Source organism: Garra rufa, chromosome 2 (assembly GCF_049309525.1).
Source record: "Garra rufa chromosome 2, GarRuf1.0, whole genome shotgun sequence".
Taxonomy (NCBI): Eukaryota; Metazoa; Chordata; class Actinopteri; order Cypriniformes; family Cyprinidae; genus Garra; species Garra rufa.
The window spans coordinates 4,043,072-4,064,946 of NC_133362.1; the positions used below are offsets into that span (position 1 = coordinate 4,043,072).

Consider the following 21,875-nt stretch of genomic DNA (forward strand, 5'->3'; position numbering starts at 1 on the left):
ATTCGAGACTTAAGAGTCGGTTCGCGAATCATTTGATTCAATTCGGGACTTTGTAGTGTGTTCGTGAATCATTTGAATCAATTCGAGACTTAAGAGCCGGTTCGCGAATCATTTGAATCAATTCGGGACTTTGTAGTGTGTTCGTGAATCATTTGAATCAATTCGAGACTTAAGAGCGGGTTCGTGAATCATTTGATTCATTTCGGGACTTTGTAGTGTGTTCGCGAATCATTTGATTAAATTCGAGACTTAACAGTCGGTTCGCGAATCATTTGATTCATTTTGGGACTTTGTAGTGTGTTCGCGAATCATTTGATTCAATTCGGGACTTTGTAGTGTGTTCGTGAATCATTTGAATCAATTGATTCGCGAACACACTACAAAGTCCCGAAAACACTACAAAGTCCCGAAATGAATCAAATGATTCGCGAACCCGATGCTGAGTGCGAATTTATTCAGATCGGGATTTCAGAGCTGGTTCGCAAATCATTTTGCCAATTGAATGGTTTTTCATTCAGGCGTTAAGGCAGTAAAGTTATAGAAAGAAAGAAAACAAATGAACAATGACAAATTTAGAAATAAACAATCTTGAACAGTGTACAAATTGGCACGATTTATTAGTCAAGAGAACATACTTTTCTTAACACATCTGGACAGAAGTAAATGACATGAATGTGATCAATGTTTGCTGCAGGTAAAATCCAGACTGATGAAGTCCTCAAGAACCAGCATTAACCTGAATGACAGCTTTGGTCTACAGCTTTAACAACAACAACAAAACGGTTTGATGGCACTTGAGCTCAGTGAACAGTAAATAGTAGAGCACCTCACTAATATCATCATCTCAGATGATCGTGTCAAATTAACAAAGGCATTGAGATCTGAGACCCTCATCTTCCTCACTTGAGATTCACTTAGATCTGTTTAACAGTAAAACTCCAGTATAAAACCAGCAGGATCCTCAGTGTTTCTTTTCCACTTTCTAAAATACATTTACAACCTGAGAGGATCTTCCACGATATATACACCAACACATAATCCATAATCCATATTCACATTCATATGTCAGCATGAGGTCCTGTGATTTTAGACTCAACGTTTCATCATTCCAGCTCTCTGTTAAAGCTGACAACATTAATACAACAAATGAACCTGAATGAGCTGATATACAGATCATATTCATGCAATAACCCTTATACTCAAATATATAAATATATAAGACCCTGATACCATGATTTAATATTAGTAACAGTAAACTGTAAAGGCTATAATATCAATTGCATGCAGTGAAATCAGGGACTCCTCAAATGAAGAAATGATGCCCTATTTTTAAAGAAACTGAAAAACAATTGAAGGTAACAGAATACAGTTTTTATATAGTCTTGCAGCATTTACAGATTATGACCCATTTATGTCATTTCTATATATATATATAATCTGACATTATACAGTGAGCTGAATATTCATGATATATTGACCTTTTAGAGATGCAGAAACAGTCTGAGCATTAAAATAGAGATGGCACAGAGTGTGTTTGTGTGTGTCTGCCGAGAACAGACAGCATTTTAACCAGCGCTGATTATTGTGTGATCTTCATTATTTCAGCACAGCAAGTTCTCTTCAATTCTATTTTTTCTTAATGAGTTTCAAAATCCACTATAAACCCAAACCCAGATAAAAAGAAAGAAATTATTCCCATCCCTCAGAGAGAAACAGACATTCGCTCACATCAGCACAACTCAATAATGAGCTCCGAAGATGAACAAACACTGAGGATCATCCACATCTGCAGCGTTTGCTTCATGAATCTCTAACAGGCGTCCATGTAAACACACAGTACATATATATATAGTGTAACCACAGTAAAGCAGCAGCAGAAGTTCCCGTTCACCCAGAAGACAGCGTCAACCCCTAGATCACTAATGTGCGTCCCTCATGAGGGTTTATATTATGGCTTTATAGCGTGACAGCAGCTGCTCAGGTCAGTCAAACTGACTCAAACATGCTGAGGATGTGTGTGTGTTGAGATGAAGGCAGTGGTTTGGACTGGTTTAACTGCCGTTGTACAGATCCACGTTACTGGAGCTCAAACCTCGACTGTTTCTCAGCTGCCGGACGCCCAGATTCTGAACAGAAATGAGGATGCAGAAGATGAACATGAGGAAACTATGGGCCATCATCCTCAGACTCAACATTAGACCAGCATCAGATCTATTTACTCCTTGAATTTACAGTGGCATATAAAAGTTTGGGAAACCCTTGCAGAATCTGTTAAAATGTAAGTTTAACAAAATAAGAGACATCATACAAAATGCATATTATTTTTTATTTAGTTCTGTCCTGAGTAAGATATTTCACATACAAGATGTTTACATATAGTCCACAAGAAAAGAGAATTGATCAGATCGGGATTACGGAGCGTGTTCGTGAATCATTTCGCAAATTGAATGATTCGCCGATCATGAATCATTCAGTGGTACTTTGCGAATAACAAACCTTTTGATTCAGATTAAGACTTTGGAGCAGGTTCGCGAATCACAAATTAAGATTTTGGAGCGGCTTCGCAATGACAAATCTTTTGATTCAGATTAAGACTTTGGAGCGGGTTCGCGAATAACAAATCTTTTGATTCAGATTAAGATTTTGGAGCAGGTTCGCGAATGACAAATCTTTTGATTCAGATTAAGACTTTGGAGCGGCTTCGCGAATGACAAATCTTTTGATTCAGATTAAGATTTTGGAGCAGGTTCGCGAATGACAAATCTTTTGATTCAGATTAAGATTTTCGAGCGGATTCGTGAATCACAAATTAAGATTTTGGAGCGGGTTCGCGAATGACAAATCTTTTGATTCAGATTAAGACTTTGGAGCAGGTTCGCGAATGACAAATCTTTTGATTCAGATTAAGATTTTGGAGCAGGTTCGCGAATGACAAATCTTTTGATTCAGATTAAGATTTTGGAGCGGATTCGTGAATCACAAATTAAGATTTTGGAGCGGGTTCGCGAATGACAAATCTTTTGATTCAGATTAAGATTTTGGAGCAGGTTCGCGAATGACAAATCTTTTGATTCAGATTAAGATTTTGGAGCGGATTCGTGAATCACAAATTAAGATTTTGGAGCGGGTTCGCGAATGACAAATCTTTTGATTCAGATTAAGACTTTGGAGCGGCTTCGCAATGACAAATCTTTTGATTCAGATTAAGACTTTGGAGCGGGTTCGCGAATGACAAATCTTTTGATTCAGATTAAGATTTTGGAGCAGGTTCGCGAATGACAAATCTTTTGATTCAGATTAAGACTTTGGAGCGGCTTCGCGAATGACAAATCTTTTGATTCAGATTAAGACTTTGGAGCAGGTTCACGAATGACAAATCTTTTGATTCAGATTAAGATTTTGGAGCGGATTCGTGAATCACAAATTAAGATTTTGGAGCGGGTTCGCGAATGACAAATCTTTTGATTCAGATTAAGACATTGGAGCGGGTTCGCGAATAACAAACCTTTTGATTCAGATTAAGATTTTGGAGCAGGTTCGCGAATGACAAATCTTTTGATTCAGATTAAGACTTTGGAGCGGCTTCGCGAATGACAAATCTTTTGTTTCAGATTAAGACTTTGGAGCAGGTTCACGAATGACAAATCTTTTGATTCAGATTAAGATTTTGGAGCGGATTCGTGAATCACAAATTAAGACTTTGGAGCAGGTTCGTGAATCACAAATTAAGATTTTGGAGCAGGTTCGCGAATGACAAATCTTTTGATTCAGATTAAGACATTGGAGCGGGTTCGCGAATAACAAACCTTTTGATTCAGATTAAGATTTTGGAGCAGGTTCGCGAATGACAAATCTTTTGATTCAGATTAAGACTTTGGAGCGGCTTCGCGAATGACAAATCTTTTGTTTCAGATTAAGACTTTGGAGCAGGTTCACGAATGACAAATCTTTTGATTCAGATTAAGATTTTGGAGCGGATTCGTGAATCACAAATTAAGATTTTGGAGCGGGTTCGCGAATGACAAATCTTTTGATTCAGATTAAGACTTTGGAGCGGGTTCGCGAATAACAAACCTTTTGATTCAGATTAAGACTTTGGAGCAGGTTCACGAATGACAAATCTTTTAATTCAGATTAAGATTTTGGAGCGGCTTCGCGAATGACAAATCTTTTGATTCAGATTAAGATTTTGGAGCGGGTTCGCAAATGACAAATCTTTTGATTCAGATTAAGATTTTGGAGCGGATTCGTGAATCACAAATTAAGATTTTGGAGCGGGTTCGCGAATGACAAATCTTTTGATTCAGATTAAGACTTTGGAGCAGGTTCGCGAATGACAAATCTTTTGATTCAGATTAAGACTTTGGAGCGGCTTCGCGAATGACAAATCTTTTGATTCAGATTAAGATTTTGGAGCGGGTTCGCGAATAACAAACCTTTTGATTCAGATTAAGATTTTGGAGCAGGTTCGCGAATGACAAATCTTTTGATTCAGATTAAGACTTTGGAGCGGCTTCGCGAATGACAAATCTTTTGATTCAGATTAAGACTTTGGAGCGGGTTCGCGAATAACAAACCTTTTGATTCAGATTAAGACTTTGGAGCAGGTTCACGAATGACAAATCTTTTAATTCAGATTAAGATTTTGGAGCGGCTTCGCGAATGACAAATCTTTTGATTCAGATTAAGATTTTGGAGCGGGTTCGCAAATGACAAATCTTTTGATTCAGATTAAGATTTTGGAGCGGATTCGTGAATCACAAATTAAGATTTTGGAGCGGGTTCGCGAATGACAAATCTTTTGATTCAGATTAAGACTTTGGAGCGGGTTCGCGAATAACAAACCTTTTGATTCAGATTAAGATTTTGGAGCAGGTTCGCAAATGACAAATCTTTTGATTCAGATTAAGATTTTGGAGCGGATTCGTGAATCACAAATTAAGATTTTGGAGCGGCTTCGCGAATGACAAATCTTTTGATTCAGATTAAGATTTTGGAGCGGGTTTGCAAATGACAAATCTTTTGATTCAGATTAAGATTTTGGAGCGGCTTCGCAAATGACAAATCTTTTAATTCAGATTAAGATTTTGGAGCGGCTTCGCGAATGACAAATCTTTTGATTCAGATTAAGACTTTGGAGCGGCTTCGCAAATGACAAATATTTTGATTCAGATTAGGATTTTGGAGCGGCATCGCAAATGACAAATCTTTTGATTCAGATTAAGATTTTGGAGCGGATTCGTGAATCACAAATTAAGATTTTGGAGCGGCTTCGCAAATGACAAATCTTTTAATTCAGATTAAGATTTTGGAGCGGCTTCGCGAATGACAAATCTTTTGATTCAGATTAAGATTTTGGAGCGGCTTCGCGAATGACAAATCTTTTGATTCAGATTAAGATTTTGGAGCGGCTTCGCGAATGACAAATCTTTTGATTCAGATTAAGATTTTGGAGCGGCGTCGCAAATGACAAATCTTTTGATTCAGATTAAGATTTTGGAGCAGGTTCGCGAATAACAAATCTTTTGATTCAGATTAAGATTTTGGAGCAGGTTCGCGAATAACAAATCTTTTGATTCAGATTAAGATTTTGGAGCAGGTTCGCGAATCACAAATTAAGATTTTGGAGCGGCTTCGCGAATGACAAATCTTTTGATTCAGATTAAGATTTTGGAGCGGGTTCGCGAATGACAAACCTTTTGATTCAGATTAAGATTTTGGAGCGGCTTCGCGAATGACAAATCTTTTGATTCAGATTAAGATTTTGGAGCGGCTTCGCGAATGACAAATCTTTTGATTCAGATTAAGATTTTGGAGCGGCTTCGCGAATGACAAATCTTTTGATTCAGATTAAGATTTTGGAGCGGCGTCGCAAATGACAAATCTTTTGATTCAGATTAAGATTTTGGAGCGGCTTCGCGAATGACAAATCTTTTGATTCAGATTAAGATTTTGGAGCGGGTTCGCGAATGACAAACCTTTTGATTCAGATTAAGATTTTGGAGCGGCTTCGCGAATGACAAATCTTTTGATTCAGATTAAGATTTTGGAGCGGCTTCGCGAATGACAAATCTTTTGATTCAGATTAAGATTTTGGAGCGGCTTCGCGAATGACAAATCTTTTGATTCAGATTAAGATTTTGGAGCGGCTTCGCGAATGACAAATCTTTTGATTCAGATTAAGATTTTGGAGCAGGTTCGCGAATAACAAATCTTTTGATTCAGATTAAGATTTTGGAGCAGGTTCGCGAATAACAAATCTTTTGATTCAGATTAAGATTTTGGAGCAGGTTCGCGAATCACAAATTAAGATTTTGGAGCGGCTTCGCGAATGACAAATCTTTTGATTCAGATTAAGATTTTGGAGCGGGTTCGCGAATGACAAACCTTTTGATTCAGATTAAGATTTTGGAGCAGGTTCGCGAATGACAAATCTTTTGATTCAGATTAAGATTTTGGAGCGGGTTCGCGAATGACAAACCTTTTGATTCAGATTAAGATTTTGGAGCAGGTTCACGAATGACAAATCTTTTAAATTCAGATCAGGATTTTGGTTTGCAAAACTCTTTCCAACAATGACTGTATGATTTTGAGATCCATCTTTTCACACTGAGGACAACTGAGGGACTCATATGCAACTATTACAGAAGGTTCAAACACTCACTGATGCTCCAGAAGGAAAAACATGCATTAAGAGCTGGGGGTGAAAACTTTTGATTTTGAACATCATGGTAAATTGTACTTAATTTGTCTTCCAGGAAACATGCAAGTATTTTCTGTTGCTCCCGAAGGGCAGAACCAAATGGAATAAAAATGATATTTCATAAAAATAAGAAAAATTTGGACATCTTCATCCTGTTCAAAAGTTTGGGGAACTTATTTTAATAATTTCAGCTATTTTCTTCTCTTGTGGACTATATGTAAACATATTTTATGTGAAATATCTTATTCAGGACAGTACTAAATAAAAAATAACATGCATTTTGTATGATCTCTCTTATTTTCTTAATATTATTCACATTTTCACAGATTCTGCAAATTTTCGAATTCCACTCTATGTTCCTGGTGTTATGGTAAATGATTCTAATGAAGACAATCTTTTTAATAATTGCACTGCAAAAATGCTTTTCTTACTTAGATTTTATGTCTTGTTTCTAACCCAAATATCTAAAAATTCTTAAATTAAGAAGGATTTTCTAGACAAGTAAAAACTGTCTTGTTTTCAGAAAAAACAAGTCAAAATTTAATTTGTTTTTGCTTAGAACAAGCTAAATAATCTGCCAATGGGATAAGAAAAATAATCTTATTTCAAACAGAAAACAAGATTTTTTTTTTGCTTACCCCACTGGCAGATTACTTTCTGAAAACAAGACAATTTTTACTCGTCTAGAAAATCCTTCTTGAATTAAGAGTTTTTAGATATTTTGGCTGGAAACAACACAAAAATTCTAAGTAAGAAAAGCATTTTTTGCAGTGTCACAGTTTTTACTTTTTTTTTCTCAATTTTGAGTTTATATCTTGCAACTCTGACTTTGTTTCTAGAATTGCAAGAAGAAAATCAGATTTGTGAGAAAAAAAGTTGGAATTGTGAGCCGAAACAAATGATCTATTGTTTTATTATTCTGTGGTGGAAGCATTATAGATGTGACTGTAAGTCAAAAGCCTAGAGATCAAATGTGACTCAGGTCATGTGTGTTACAGTCATCATCAACATGATAAAAGACACACATGTTTAATTAACTGCATTAATGATGATAATAATCAGTTCTTCAATCCAGTATTATAGTTGCAGATCCATAAACAGACAGCATTAGCTATGTTAGTTACCTGGAAGGACTCGTCACCCGTCTTGTTCAGGAAGTTGAGTGAAGCGGCACGTTTCATTCTGTAGAGAAAAAACACACATTAAATATCTGAAAACCAAAAGTTGCAATTTTGAGAAAAAAAAGTCAGAATTGAGACAAATTGTAATTGTGAGACAAAAAGTCTGTCTTCTGTCTTTATAACTTACAATATTGTGTTTATATTTATTGTGTTTCTCTCAGTTTGTCAGTAGCTGGATATTGATAGGGACATGTCCCTGATCTACACTCATTAACTTCATCACTTCCTCAATAAACCGAGATACAATTTACTCGCAATTGCAAGAAAAGACTCACTCGCAATTCTGAGAAAAGAAGTCAGAATTGAGACAAAAAGTTGCAATTGTGAGAAAAAGTCAGTACTGCGTGATATAAATGCTTTTTCTCACAATTGCAACTTTCTATCTAACAATTTAGACTTTTTTTCTCACAATTGCAACATTTTGTCTCAATTCTGAATTGCATGATATAAATTCATAATACTGAGAAATGAATTCAGAATTGTGAGTCAAAGTCACAATTGTGAGAAAAAAAGTCAGAATTGAGATAAAAAGTTGCAATTGCGAGGAAAAGTCAGAATTGCATGATATAAATTCGAAATTCTGAGAAAAACAAAAAGACAATTATAAGAAAAATAATTGTGAGAAAGAAAGTCGCAATTTTGAGAAAAAGTCAGAATTGCATGATATAAACTCACAATTGCGAGTTATAAAGTCAGAATTGTGTGATATAAATTCGCGATTGTAAGAAAAAAATGTCAGAATTGAGAAAAAAAAGTTGTAATTGTGAGAAAATGTCAGAATTATGAGAAAAAAGTCAGAATTGTGAGATATAAACTTATCACTGAACATATCAGTCTTTTCTTTCTCCTCAGAAATGGATTTTATAACTTGTAATTGTGAGTTTATATCTCGTAATTCTGTCTTTATAACTTGCAATATTGCGTTTATATCTCACAGTTTGTCAGTAGCTGGATATTGATAGGGACATGTCCCTGATCTACACTCATTAACTTCATCACTTCATCAATAAACCGAGATACAATTTACTCGCAATTGCAAGAAAAAACTCACTCGCAATTCTGAGAAAAGAAGTCAGAATTGAGACAAAAAGTTGCAATTGTGAGAAAAAGTCAGAACTGTGTGATATAAACTCGCAATTCTGACTTTATAACTCGCAATTGCAACATTTTGTCTCAATTCTGAATTGCATGATATAAATTCATAATAAGAATAAGAATTGTGAGACAAAAAGTTGCAATTGTGAGAAAAAGTCAGAATTGTGTGTTATAAATTCGCAATTGTAAGAAAAAAAGTCAGAATTGTGACAAAAAGTTATGTGTATGTGTGCTCATACCTGTTTTGTGTGTCTGGAGGTGCGTTTAGTTGTAGTTTCTTGACCAGCATCTCACTGCTCTTCCGCAGAACATCTCTGAGACGCCCGATGGAGCCGCTACGCTGCATAGCACCACTGCCGTCCTAAACAACACAATCACACTCAATACACTGAACAACACACACACACACACACACTCAGTCACTCACTCACTCACTCACTCACTCACTCACTCACTCACTCACTCACTCTCACACACACACACACACACACACACACACACACACACACACACACACACACACACACACACACACACACACACACACACTCACACACAAGCTCTGCAGTATCCAGTGTGTTTATCATATACACTGCTATAAATGAACAGTTCACCCAAAAATGAACCAAACTGTTTCAGATTCCATCGACTTTCATTACACAGATGAAAATCACAGTGGAAGTCAATAGGAACTGAAATACCTTCTTTTATGTTCTACATAAGTCATACTGGTCTGGAATGAATATATAATGACAGAATGATCATGTTTGGGTGAACAAACCCTTTTACACACCAGCTCACGTATATATATGTGACCACAAAACCAGTCATAAATTCAGATTTATACATCATCTGAAATCTGGAATTTATGTAAATAGGCTTTACATTGATGTATGGTTTGTTAGGAGAGGACAATATTTAGCCGAGATGCAACTATTTGAAAATCTGAGGGAGCAAAAAAATCTAAATATTGAGAAAATCACCTTTAAAGTTGTTCAAATGAAGTTCATCTTAGCAATGCATATTACTTATCACAATTAAGTTTTAATATATTTACAGCAGGAAATTTACAAAATATCTTCATGGTTTATGATTTTAATATCCTAATGATTTTTGGCATAATTTTAACCCATACAGTGTATTTTTGGCGATTGCTACCAATATAGCCATGCTACTTAAGACTGGTTTTGTGCTCCAGGGTCACATTAGAAAACACACAATCAGCAAACTATTGTAAGAACAAATTATTTAAAAAAAATAATCAGAAAAACAGACTACTCAGATATACATTATTAAACTGTTTGCTTATTTATTAAATAACATTCAAAGCACGTGATCTCAATATAGAAACAGATCATCATTATTAAACATACACTGATACAGAACCATGAGAAACGTCAGAAAGAAACCTATATTGAGATATCAACCAACGTCACAATGCAGTGGAGTAATACGTTCATATTATATATTTACTGTAGATCTACTCACTATCAAACGCTCGCGTTAAAACAAAGATAAACCATCAATAAATACGCAATCCACGACACACGGCAGTTAATAACAGAAACATTTGTTCGTTTTGTACTGCATCATCATCATCATCATCATCATCATCATCATCATCATGTGTGTGTTTGGAATGAATCAAACGATCATCGTTAGTGAAAATGGGGAATAAAACATGCACTAAACTCAACTGACAGCACATTGAGTCGCATAATAGAGTCACATCAGCTGCTGCCACACATCTGTAAGGCTTCTGATGAAGCGTGATCTGTGGCCTTCAACATTCAACAAGCTCATTCAAATGATTTACTGCAGCACAATCACTCAGAAATTCATCAGTCGTGAGTCAAACCAATGTCTGAAATGTTCTGGCTCTGAATACTGAAGGCTGGACACTGTTCCCTTTACAGGTCAAATATGAACATGCGGATTCTCACCACTGCTGCTGGACGCACATCAGATCAAAGAGCGTTTCTCGTTAGTGTAATTAGCTCATACATATGCAAGCTTGTTTATGTCACCAGATTAAAAAATGTGATTGTGATTTTTAATCTCACAGTTCAGAGCTTTCTTCATTTAATTCTGACTTTATAGCTCACAATTCTGAGTTTGAGGTTTGCAATTATCAGTTTATAACTTTACAATTTTAGGTTTGCTTGCAATTCTGAGTTTCTTTTACAATATATTTTCATTATGAGTATATTTTGCAATTATGAGTTCTGTCTCACAATTATGGAAGCCCATTTCTGCCACTAAATAAAAAAAAAAAAGGTTATTGCAAAATGTTATCTCACAATTCTGACTTTTTTCAGAATTGCATGATACAAACTCGGAATTCTGACCTATTTTCCAGAATTGCGTTATACAAACTCGGAATTCTGACCTTTTTCCAGAATTCCGTGATACAAATTCGGAATTCTGACTTTTATTTCTCAGAATTGCGTGATGCAAACTTGGAATTTTGACCTTTTTTCTAGAATTGCGTGATGCAAACTCAGAATTCTGACCTTTTTTCCAGAATTGCATGATACAAACACAGAATTCTGAACTTTTTTTTTCAGAATTGCGTGATACAATTTCGGAATTGTTACTTTTTTTCTAGAATTGCATAATACAAACTCGGAATTCTGACCTTTTTCCAGAATTCCGTGATACAAATTCGGAATTCTGACTTTTATTTCTCAGAATTGCGTGATGCAAACTTGGAATTTTGACCTTTTTTCTAGAATTGCGTGATGCAAACTCAGAATTCTGACCTTTTTTCCTGAATTGCGTGATACAAACTCGGAATTATGACCTTTTTTTCCAGAATTCCGTGATACAAATTCGGAATTCTGACTTTTTTTCTCAGAATTGCGTGATACAAACTCGGAATTCTGACTTTTTTTCTCAGAATTGCATGATGAAAACTCGGAATTCTGACCTTTTTTCCTGAATTGCATGAAGCAAACTTGGAATTTTGACCTCAGAATTTCGTGATGCAAAGTCGGAATTCTGACCTTTTTTCTCAGAATTGCGTGATGCAAACTCGGAATTCTGACCTTTTTTCCAGAATTGCATGATACAAACTCGGAAACCTGACTTTTTTCTCAGAATTGCATGATACAAACTCAGAATTCTGACCTTTTTTTTCCAGAACTGCATGATACAAACTCGGAATTCTGACTTTTTTTCTCAGATTTGCGTGATGCAAACTTTGAATTCTGACCTTTTTTCCAGAATTGCGTGAAGCAAACTTGGAATTTTGACCTTTTTTCCAGAATTGCATGATACAAACTCGGAAACCTGACTTTTTTCTCAGAATTGCGTGATACAAACTCGGAATTCTGACCTTTTTTTTCCAGAATTGCGTGATGTAAACTCAGAATTCTGACTTTTTTTCCCAGAATTGCGTGATACAAACTCGGAATTCTGACCTTTTTTCCAGAATTGTGTGATGCAAACTCAGAATTCTGACTTTTTTTCCCAGAATTGCGTGATACAAACTCGGAATTCTGACCTTTTTTCCAGAATTGTGTGATGCAAACTCAGAATTCTGACTTTTTTTCCCAGAATTGCGTGATACAAACTCGGAATTCTGACCTTTTTTCCAGAATTGCGTGATGTAAACTCAGAATTCTGACTTTTTTTCCCAGAATTGCGTGATACAAACTCAGAATTCTGACCTTTTTTCCAGAATTGCGTGATGCAAACTCGGAATTCTGACCTTTTTTCCAGAATTGTGTGATGCAAACTCAGAATTCTGACTTTTTTTTTCTCAGAATTGCGTGATGTAAACTCAGAATTCTGACTTTTTTTCCCAGAATTGCGTGATACAAACTCGGAATTCTGACCTTTTTTTCCAGAATTCCGTGATACAATTTCGGAATTCTGACTTTTTTTCTCAGAATTGCGTGATGCAAACTTGGAATTCTGACCTTTTTTCCAGAATTGTGTGATGCAAACTCGGAATTCTGACTTTTTTTCTCAGAATTGCATGATGAAAACTCGGAATTCTGACCTTTTTTCCTGAATTGCATGAAGCAAACTTGGAATTTTGACCTCAGAATTTCGTGATACAATTTCGGAATTCTGACTTTTTTTCTCAGAATTGCGTGATGCAAACTTGGAATTCTGACCTTTTTTCCAGAATTGTGTGATGCAAACTCGGAATTCTGACTTTTTCTCAGAATTGCAGGATGCAAACTCGGAATTCTGACCTTTTTTCCTGAATTGCATGAAGCAAACTTGGAATTCTGACCTTTTTTCCTGAATTGCATGAAGCAAACTTGGAATTTTGACCTCAGAATTTCGTGATGCAAAGTGGGAATTCTGACCTTTTTTTTTTTTCCAGAATTGCGTGATGTAAACTCGGAATTCTGACCTTTTTTTTCCCAGAATTCCGTGATACAAATTCGGAATTCTGACTTTTTTTCTCAGAATTGCGTGATGCAAACTCGGAATTCTGACCTTTTTTCCAGAATTGCATGATACAAACTCGGAATTCTGACTTTTTTCTCAGATTTGCGTGATGCAAACTCGGAATTCTGACTTTTTTTCTCAGATTTGCGTGATGCAAACTTGGAATTCTGACCTGAATTGCATAATACAAGAATTGCATGATACAAACTCAGAATTCTGACTTTTTTTTTCTCAGATTTGCGTGATGCAAAATTCTGACCTTTTTTCCTGAATTGCATGAAGCAAACTCGGAATTCTGACCTCAGAATTTCGTGATGCAAAGTCGGAATTCTGACCTTTTTTCCAGAATTGCATGATACAAACTCGGAATTCTGACTTTTTTTCTCAGAATTGCATGATACAAACTCAGAATTCTGACCTTTTTTTTTCTCAGAATTGCATGATACAAACTCAGAATTCTGACCTTTTTTTTTCCAGAATTGCATGATACAAACTCGGAATTCTGACTTTTTTTCTCAGATTTGCGTGATGCAAACTTTGAATTCTGACCTTTTTTCCAGAATTGCGTGAAGCAAACTCAGAATTCTGACTTTTTTCCCCCTCAGAATTGCGTGATACAAACTCGGAATTCTGACCTTTTTTTCCAGAATTGCGTGATATAAATTCGGAATTCTGACCTTTTTTTTGCATGAAAAAACTTTTATTTTATCCCATGGTAGAAACAGGCTTCCCTAGATATTGAACTGTGAGATATAAACTCGCAATTGCAAGTTATGAAGTCAGAACTTGCAATTCTGAGAAATAAAGTCAGAATTGTGAGTTTATATCTTGCAATTTTGACTTTATAACTCACAATTGTGTGTTTATATCTCACAGTTCTGAAAAAAAAAGTCAGAATTGCGAGATAAAAAGACTCTTATTTCTCAATTAGTGGCGGAAATGGGCTTCCACACACAATTGAGGTTTTTCTCTAAGCATTTTATCGTTTTAGAAGGTTCTAGAAGTTTAGAAGGTTATATCTTGCAATTCCACATTATTTTTGCAATTCAGAATTTGTTCAAAACTGTGAGACAAAAAGTCACAATTACCATTTTCATTTTTTTCACTCCATGGTAGAAACAGGCTTCTGTAGATATTTGATATATAATTCACAAATATATTCACTGCTGACTAATGCTGCTAATGGTGAACACTGTAAACGTAACTTTGACACTGGAGCACAAGAGACTGTCAAATAAAACACGTCGCCTAAAGAGAAAGCATCTGTGACGTTTGTGTTGTGTTGTTCGGTTTTGGATGCGTCACATAGTCCCTCAGGTGATGTCAAATCATCATTCATCATATTACAAAAACAAAGTATCAAGAGCAGGTTTCTGTGAAACACCACCAGTGATCGTTCACCAGCAGAAGCTGCTCAAACCCACAGACGGCAAAAAGAGCAAAAACCATCAACTCTGCAGAGTCTGAAAATAGGGACATCGATGAAGGAAACGGCGATAGATGAGTGTCGACATCAAACATCAACACATCAGAGAGGAGAGAGAGAGAGAAACACGTGAAGAGCCCAAAGACGACGGCACGCCAACCGAAGAAAGAAAAGAAGAAGCAGGATTGAGGAGAGACGCGTCCCTCTGACGACTAAAGGACACCCGCAACGCCACAGGATCAACGTCCAGAGGAAACAAACAAACACCGCCCTTCCTGTGTGAGGAGGAGGAAGATGAAGGAAACTCTTGATGGCTTTATGCCTGATGAAGAGAGAGAGAGAGAGAGAGACAGCACACCATTAAGAGCTCAAATCAAACACACAATGGCCTGCCTGTCTGTCTGTCTGATGTTCGCTCTCTCACCCCTGCAAACACTCATACTATATTTAATTAGAAACAGAAAAGGGGAAAAAAGTATATATATATATATATATACACTGCCACTCAAAAGATTTTGAATGTTTTTTAAAGTCTCTTATGCTCATCAAAGTTTAATTTATAAAAAAAAAAATACAAAAGTAATATTATTGCAATTCAAAATAACAGTTGTTTTGTGATGCAAAGCTAAATTTTCATCTTCAGTGTCACATGATCCTTCAGAAATCATTCTAATATACTGATTTATTAAGTTTATTCAAAATATAAATCTTTTCTACTAATATAAGTCTTTACTATCACTTTTTTATCAATTGAACACATCCTTGCTGAATAAAAGCATTAATTTCTTTCAAAGAGAGAAAGAAAGAAAAAAAATACTGACCCCACATTTTGAAAGAGGTGTTTATTGTTACAAAAGTTTTCTATAAAAAAAAATGCTGTTCTTTTTAAAGTTCAAAGTTCATCAGAGAATGCTGAAAAAATATCACAGGTTGCAAAAAAATATTAAGCAGCGCAACGGTTTCCAACACTGATAATAAATCAGTATATTAGAATGATTTCTGAAGGATCATGTGACACTGAAGGCGAGTAATGAAGCTGAAAATTCAGCTTTGCATCACAGGAATAAATTATATTTTAAAGTATATTAAAATGGAAAACCACTATATAAAATAGCATTAACATTTCACAGCATTACAGTTTTTTTCTGTATTTTTAAATCAAATAAACACAGCCTTGATGAGCAGAAAAGCCTTTTTTAAAAAGCATTAAAAATCTTACTGATCCCAAAACTTTGAGCAGCAGCTCTGGTCTGTCATTGAGGTCACCACAGGAAGTAGCACAGGAAACAAAGACTGTAATATTAATGTGTTTGCAGAGGTGAGATCAGAAATCCCTGTCGGTTTATATATTCTAATATATTAAAATATAATGATTTAGAAGTCTCTTCTGCTCACTAAAGCTGCATTTATTTGATCAAATATACAGTAAAAATTTATAAATATTATTACAATTTCAAATATCTGTTTTTAATGTGAATAACTGTTCAAATGTAATTTATTCTTGTGACCAAAGCTGAATTGTCAGCATTACTACTCGTCTTCAGTGTCACATGATCCTTCAGAAATCATTCTAATATACTGATTAACTTTCAGGAACATTTCTGATTATCATCAATGTTGAAAACAGTTGTGCTGCACAATATTTGTGTTACATTACCATTCAAAAGTTTGAATTGTTTTTAATTTCTTTTTTTTTTTTTTATTCAACACAAATGCATTCAATTGATCAAAAGTGCCAGAAAAGGCATTTATAATGTTGCAAAAGATTTCTGTTTTAAATAAATGCTGTTCTTTTGAACTTTCTATTCATCAGTGAATCCTGAACAATAAAATGTATTCTGGTTTTCACAAAAATATTGCGCAGCAACACTGATATTAATCAGAAATGTTTCTTGAGCAGCAGATCAGAATATTAGAATGATTTCTTAAGGATCGTGTGACACGTAGACGAATAATGATACTGAAAATTCACAAACATAAATTGCGTTTTAACAGATTTTCACAAAGAAAACAGCCGTTTTAAATTCTAATAATATTTCAGAATTTTACTGTATTTTTGATCAAATAAATGCAGCTTTGATGAGCATAAGAGACTTGAATACTGACTGGTTGTGTAACTACATGTTGTGTATATGTATGTACGCATATGTGTGATGTTCATTAGATGTTTGTTTCCTGTCTATGTCTGATCTAACAGTTGATGCTCATCCAGTGCTCCAGTCCGTCTCTCAGAGATGAAGGGAGGAGTACAATCCACTGCGTCTGGAAATACTGATCACGGCCGCGTTTCCCAAAAGCATCGTAAACTGATCGCAGAGATCTTCGGTAAAGAGGTTATTATACCTATGCTGTTGGGAAAGGCTGCTGATTGGCTGATTGGTTGTCAAGGCAACAGCTGCGGTGATGTGATTGGTTAGTGGCAGGTAGTGACTCATGCAGGCGTTACGAATCGCCGCGCAGACCGCATGCACCAGCAAACACACACGACACCAGCGTCTGCAGCAGACACACACAAACACACACACACACACACACACACACACACACACACACACACACACACACACACACACACACACAAACACACACAGATGGATGTCCTGTTTGCTTTCTGCATTTACACTACAGTCAGACACTAAACACTCATGGATCAGTCCATCTCCAGTGCTCCAGCACAAACTCTGATTATGGTACAGTTGAGATCAAAAGTTTACATCCCCCTTTCAGAATCTGCAAAATGGTGATTATTTTACTAAAATAACAGAGATCATACAAAACGATGCATTAAGAGCAGGGGGTGAAAACTTTTGAATCAGAATGGAGATGTGTACATTTGTCTTATTTTGCCTAAATATGATATTTTTTCCTTTAGTGCTGCACTTCTGAGGCAACAGAGGATAGTTACAAGTTTCCCAGAAGACAAAATAAGTTAAGTTTACTCTTTAAAGTTCAAAAGTTTTCACCCCCGGCTCTTAATGCATGTTTTTCCTTCTGGAGCATCAGTGAGTGTTTGAACCTTCTGTAATAGTTGCATATGAGTCCCTCAGTTGTCCTCAGTGTGAAAAGATGGATCTCAAAATCACACAGTCATTGTTGGAAAGGGTTCAAATACACAAAAATGCTGGAAAACCAATTTTTCTGGATTTTTCTGAAGAACAGCAGACAGTTTAACTGTTCAGGACAAACAAGGGACTCATGAGCAACTATCACTAAACTAAAAAAAACGCAGCTGTGGATCATTCAGAGAACAACACAGTATTGAGAATCAAGAGGATGTAAACTTTTGACCTCAGCTGTACTGTAAACCACGTCTCATCTGGTGAGGACATGGTGTAAAATGCAACAGATGCAATAAACTGCAAAAAGTGCTTTTCATACTTAGATTTTTTGTCTTGTTTCCAGCCAAAATATCTAAATATTTTTAAATCAAGAATGATTTTCTAGACTAAGCAAAAATTATTGTCTTGTTTTCAGAAAAAAAACAAGTAAAATAATCTGCAAATGGTGTAAGAAAATAATAAAGATAATGTTTTCTGTTAAAAAAAAAAATTAATATCCCATTGGCAGATTATTGTACTTGCTTTTTTCTGAAAACAAGACAATACTTTTTGCTTGTCTAGAATATCTTTCTTGATTTAAGAATATTTAGATATTTTGGCTGAAAAACAAGACAAAAATCTAAGTAAGAAAAGCATTTTTTTGCAATTTATAAGCATTTCAAATAATAAAAATGAGCAGGATTTTACCTTAAGTAAGTTTATGAGTCTAAAACAGTGGTTCTCCAGCAGAGGGCCTCAGTGAAACACAGACTAAACCAACACAATACTGCAGGATTTACATCAGAGAATCACTCAAAACAAAAATAGGGGAATAAAAAGTCAAGCAACTACGTAACTTTTGGCCCTCTTGAGATGGACTGAAATTCCACTGAAACAAAGACTAATGACGTCTGACGTGAAAACAACATCATCATCTCATGAACCTCAGAACAGAAACAATCTGAACACACAAGACCAGAATGCAAGTGTGATTTATTCTGGGTATGAAAGTCGTCTTCACATCCACAGTCTTACACGCACTGCCTGAGAAATCACACAAAACACGCCGATCACATAAAACACACTAAAGCGCGCACACACACACACACACACACACACACACACACACACACACACACACACACACACACACACACACACACACTAATACACAATGCAAACATGACTGCTTAGTGAGCTTTAACTCATCTTGAATCTACTGATCCTTCAAACAAGAGAAGCATGTGACATTCAGACGAGTTAATAGTGTGTTATTTTCATTGACAGATTCTTTCACAGGTTTGAACTTGTATTAAACAAACAGGCGGGTCTGTGTTCGTTTTTGCTTTAAGACTCTTAGTGAAGCGTGAGATCGAGTGCTTTAGTCATTCATCATGTTATGATGATGATGATGATGATGATGATGATGAAGATGTCCGGTGCAGGCGGTGAGCAGTGCTGGTGTTAATGATCACACACTGGAAGCTGTACATGCAGGATATGATCAGTGTTGGGGGTAACGCATTACAAGTAACATAATATTACTTTTTCCAAGTAACTAGTAAAGTAACGCATTACTTTTTAATTGACAAGAAAATTGTTACTTTTCAAATAAGTAACGCCAGTTACTTTCCTCCGTTTATTGATTAAAAGCTCTCCTGTCCTCATGTTGAGAGAAATCAGGAGTAAGATGTTCCTTTAGTTCTAGAATAAATGTGAACATGCATTAATTCATCTCACTCACTAAAAAACAGATACAGTGATCTTCAAAATGAATAAAAACACTGAAACTCAAGCAAACCTGCAATAATTAAATATGTTCAATAATACAAATATCCTTTATGTATTTAATCCCATTTTATTAACCGATGTCTTTGCTGCCTTCGATGATCCAATTCATCCATACTAATAAGCAAAATTGACTCAAGATAATCTAACCTTTTTTTTCCTTTTTTTATTGCTAAAGAGTTGACTTTTTCTTCTGCGGTCTACTGTACAGACGTCAATTTACTTTTCTCTAAACCTGAGGCTTTTGGTGTGAAAAGGCTTTTACATTTATATAGAACAAATATAGAACTTTTTATATTAAAAACAAACACGCAAGCCCTGGCCAGATTTAAAAAGTAACGCAAAAGTAACGCAACGCATTACTAAGTAACTAAGTAACGTAATTAGTTAGTTTTTTAGGGAGTAGTGCAACATTGTAATGCATTACTTTTAAAAGTAACTTTCCCCAACACTGGAAATGACATCACACTGAACATCCTGAACACAGCACACCATCAGCGCTGTAGTGAACAGATCAGACCTGGATCTGCAGACAGTGTGTGTGTGTGTGTGTGTGTGTGTGTGTTCAGAGATGCTCACAAACACGTTCACACACACGCATAAGCATGTTAAATCAGCACAAACATGCCAGGACACACAATCAGCTCATGAGGACCTTGAGCAGATCAGCCGCTCCACACGTGCCGCTCAATCACCAGCATCAGGATTTACTGACGATACACTGCAAAAAATGCTTTTCTTACTTATATATCTAAAAATTCTTAAATCTAGACGAGTACAAATTATTGTCTTGTTTTCAAAAAACAAGCCAAAATATGAGCATTTTTGTTTGAAACCAGCAAAATAATCTACCAGTGGGGTTTGAAATAAGATGTTTTTGCTTACCCCATTGGCAGATTATTTAGCTTGCTCTAAGCAAAAACTCACTTCATTTTGACTTGATTTTTTCTGAATTTTTTTTTTTTTTTACTCATCTAGAAAATCCTTCTTGATTTAAGTATTTTTAATATTTTGGCTGGAAACAAGACAAAAAATTCTAAGAAAAGCAATTTTTGCATTTCTTGGTTCATCATCTTCAAAAGGCCAAACGGTGTCTCCTATCATGGCTGGATGTGATTGTGTGTCACGTGTGGAGGGCTGCTGGTCTGAGGTCAGTGTTTCTGTGTTTCTGTGGATGTGTACTCACCCCGCTCCACTCTATGGCCATACTCACTTCATCTGCTCCCTCAGAGCCGCTCTCGTACTTTACGCTGGACAGACTGTCTCTGCTGCGCCGGCGCTCAGCGCTGCCGTCCTCCTTCAGGATCTCCACCACACGCGTCTGATGGACCGGGTCCAGACCCTACCGACACGGATCGACACGCTACAACTCAACTTGTTAACCAAAACATGCTTTATTTACAGTACATGACTAAGATGAGATGAGTGATTCTATCAACATGCAATACTGACGATTAAAATTAGGGATGCACCGAATGTTCGGCAACCGAAATAAGCAAAAAGGCCAAATTAATGACGTGACACGATCAAATAGAGGCACGCACTATTGCAGCAAACGTGAGCAGCGTGGAAGCATTTAAAACTGTCCTTCGGCCCAGTGTGCAATTTTGTTCAGCTTCGGCCAAGAATTTTCATTTCGGTGCATCCCTAATTAAAATAGACTAAAATGTAGGTTAAAGAACAAAAACTCTTTATATCCAAAGTTTCTTCAAAAAGAGAACATCAAATCTAGACCTCCATGAGCTTTCATGCTTGGGTTGCCAGATAAGCTCAAATCTTAAAAGAATTACTCCATTTTCAGATTAAAAATTACCTGATAATTTACTCACCTCATTGTCATCCAAAATATTCATGTCTTTCTTTCTTCAGTTGCAAAGAAATTCAGTTTTTTGTGGAAAGACCCTTATTCTACGGCTGGGATCATTTAGAGCTCTTTGAAGCTGCATTGAAACTGCATTTTTAACCTTCAATCTGTTGAGCACCATAGAAGTCCACTATATGGAGAAAAATCTTGGAATGTTTTCTCCAAAAAATCTATTTCTTTACGACTGAAGAACGAAAGACATGAACATCTTAGATGTCATGGGGGTGAGTACATTATAAGAAAATTTTAATTTTGGAAATTAAGTAATCCCACATTTTCTGGCCTGTGTTTAAATAATCTGCCCAACCTGGCAACTGTTTTTATCATTTCAACCATCATGCAGCCTGATTGAACTATGACTGAGTTTTAATTG

At 36.0% G+C, this 21,875-nt stretch overlaps 1 protein-coding gene across 2 annotated transcripts in view; it reads right to left on the bottom strand.

Annotated features, from left to right (window-relative positions):
• Window positions 1–588: 588 nt before the first annotated feature.
• LOC141325140 (kinesin light chain 1-like) overlaps window positions 589–21,875 on the bottom strand; it is a 39,092-nt gene continuing 17,805 nt past the window's right edge. The window contains exons 12-15 of one of the 2 annotated variants that reach the window (XM_073833633.1): window positions 20,825–20,980; window positions 9,219–9,340; window positions 7,828–7,885; window positions 589–2,126 (exon numbers count right to left, since the gene is read on the bottom strand). In XM_073833633.1, coding sequence (XP_073689734.1) covers window positions 2,052–2,126; window positions 7,828–7,885; window positions 9,219–9,340; window positions 20,825–20,980 — 411 coding nt within the window. In that variant the 3' untranslated portion in view covers window positions 589–2,051. Of the gene's footprint in view, window positions 2,127–7,827; window positions 7,886–9,218; window positions 9,341–10,264; window positions 15,135–20,824; window positions 20,981–21,875 lie in introns of those variants that run through there. The other variant, XM_073833634.1, reaches the window with a different exon arrangement.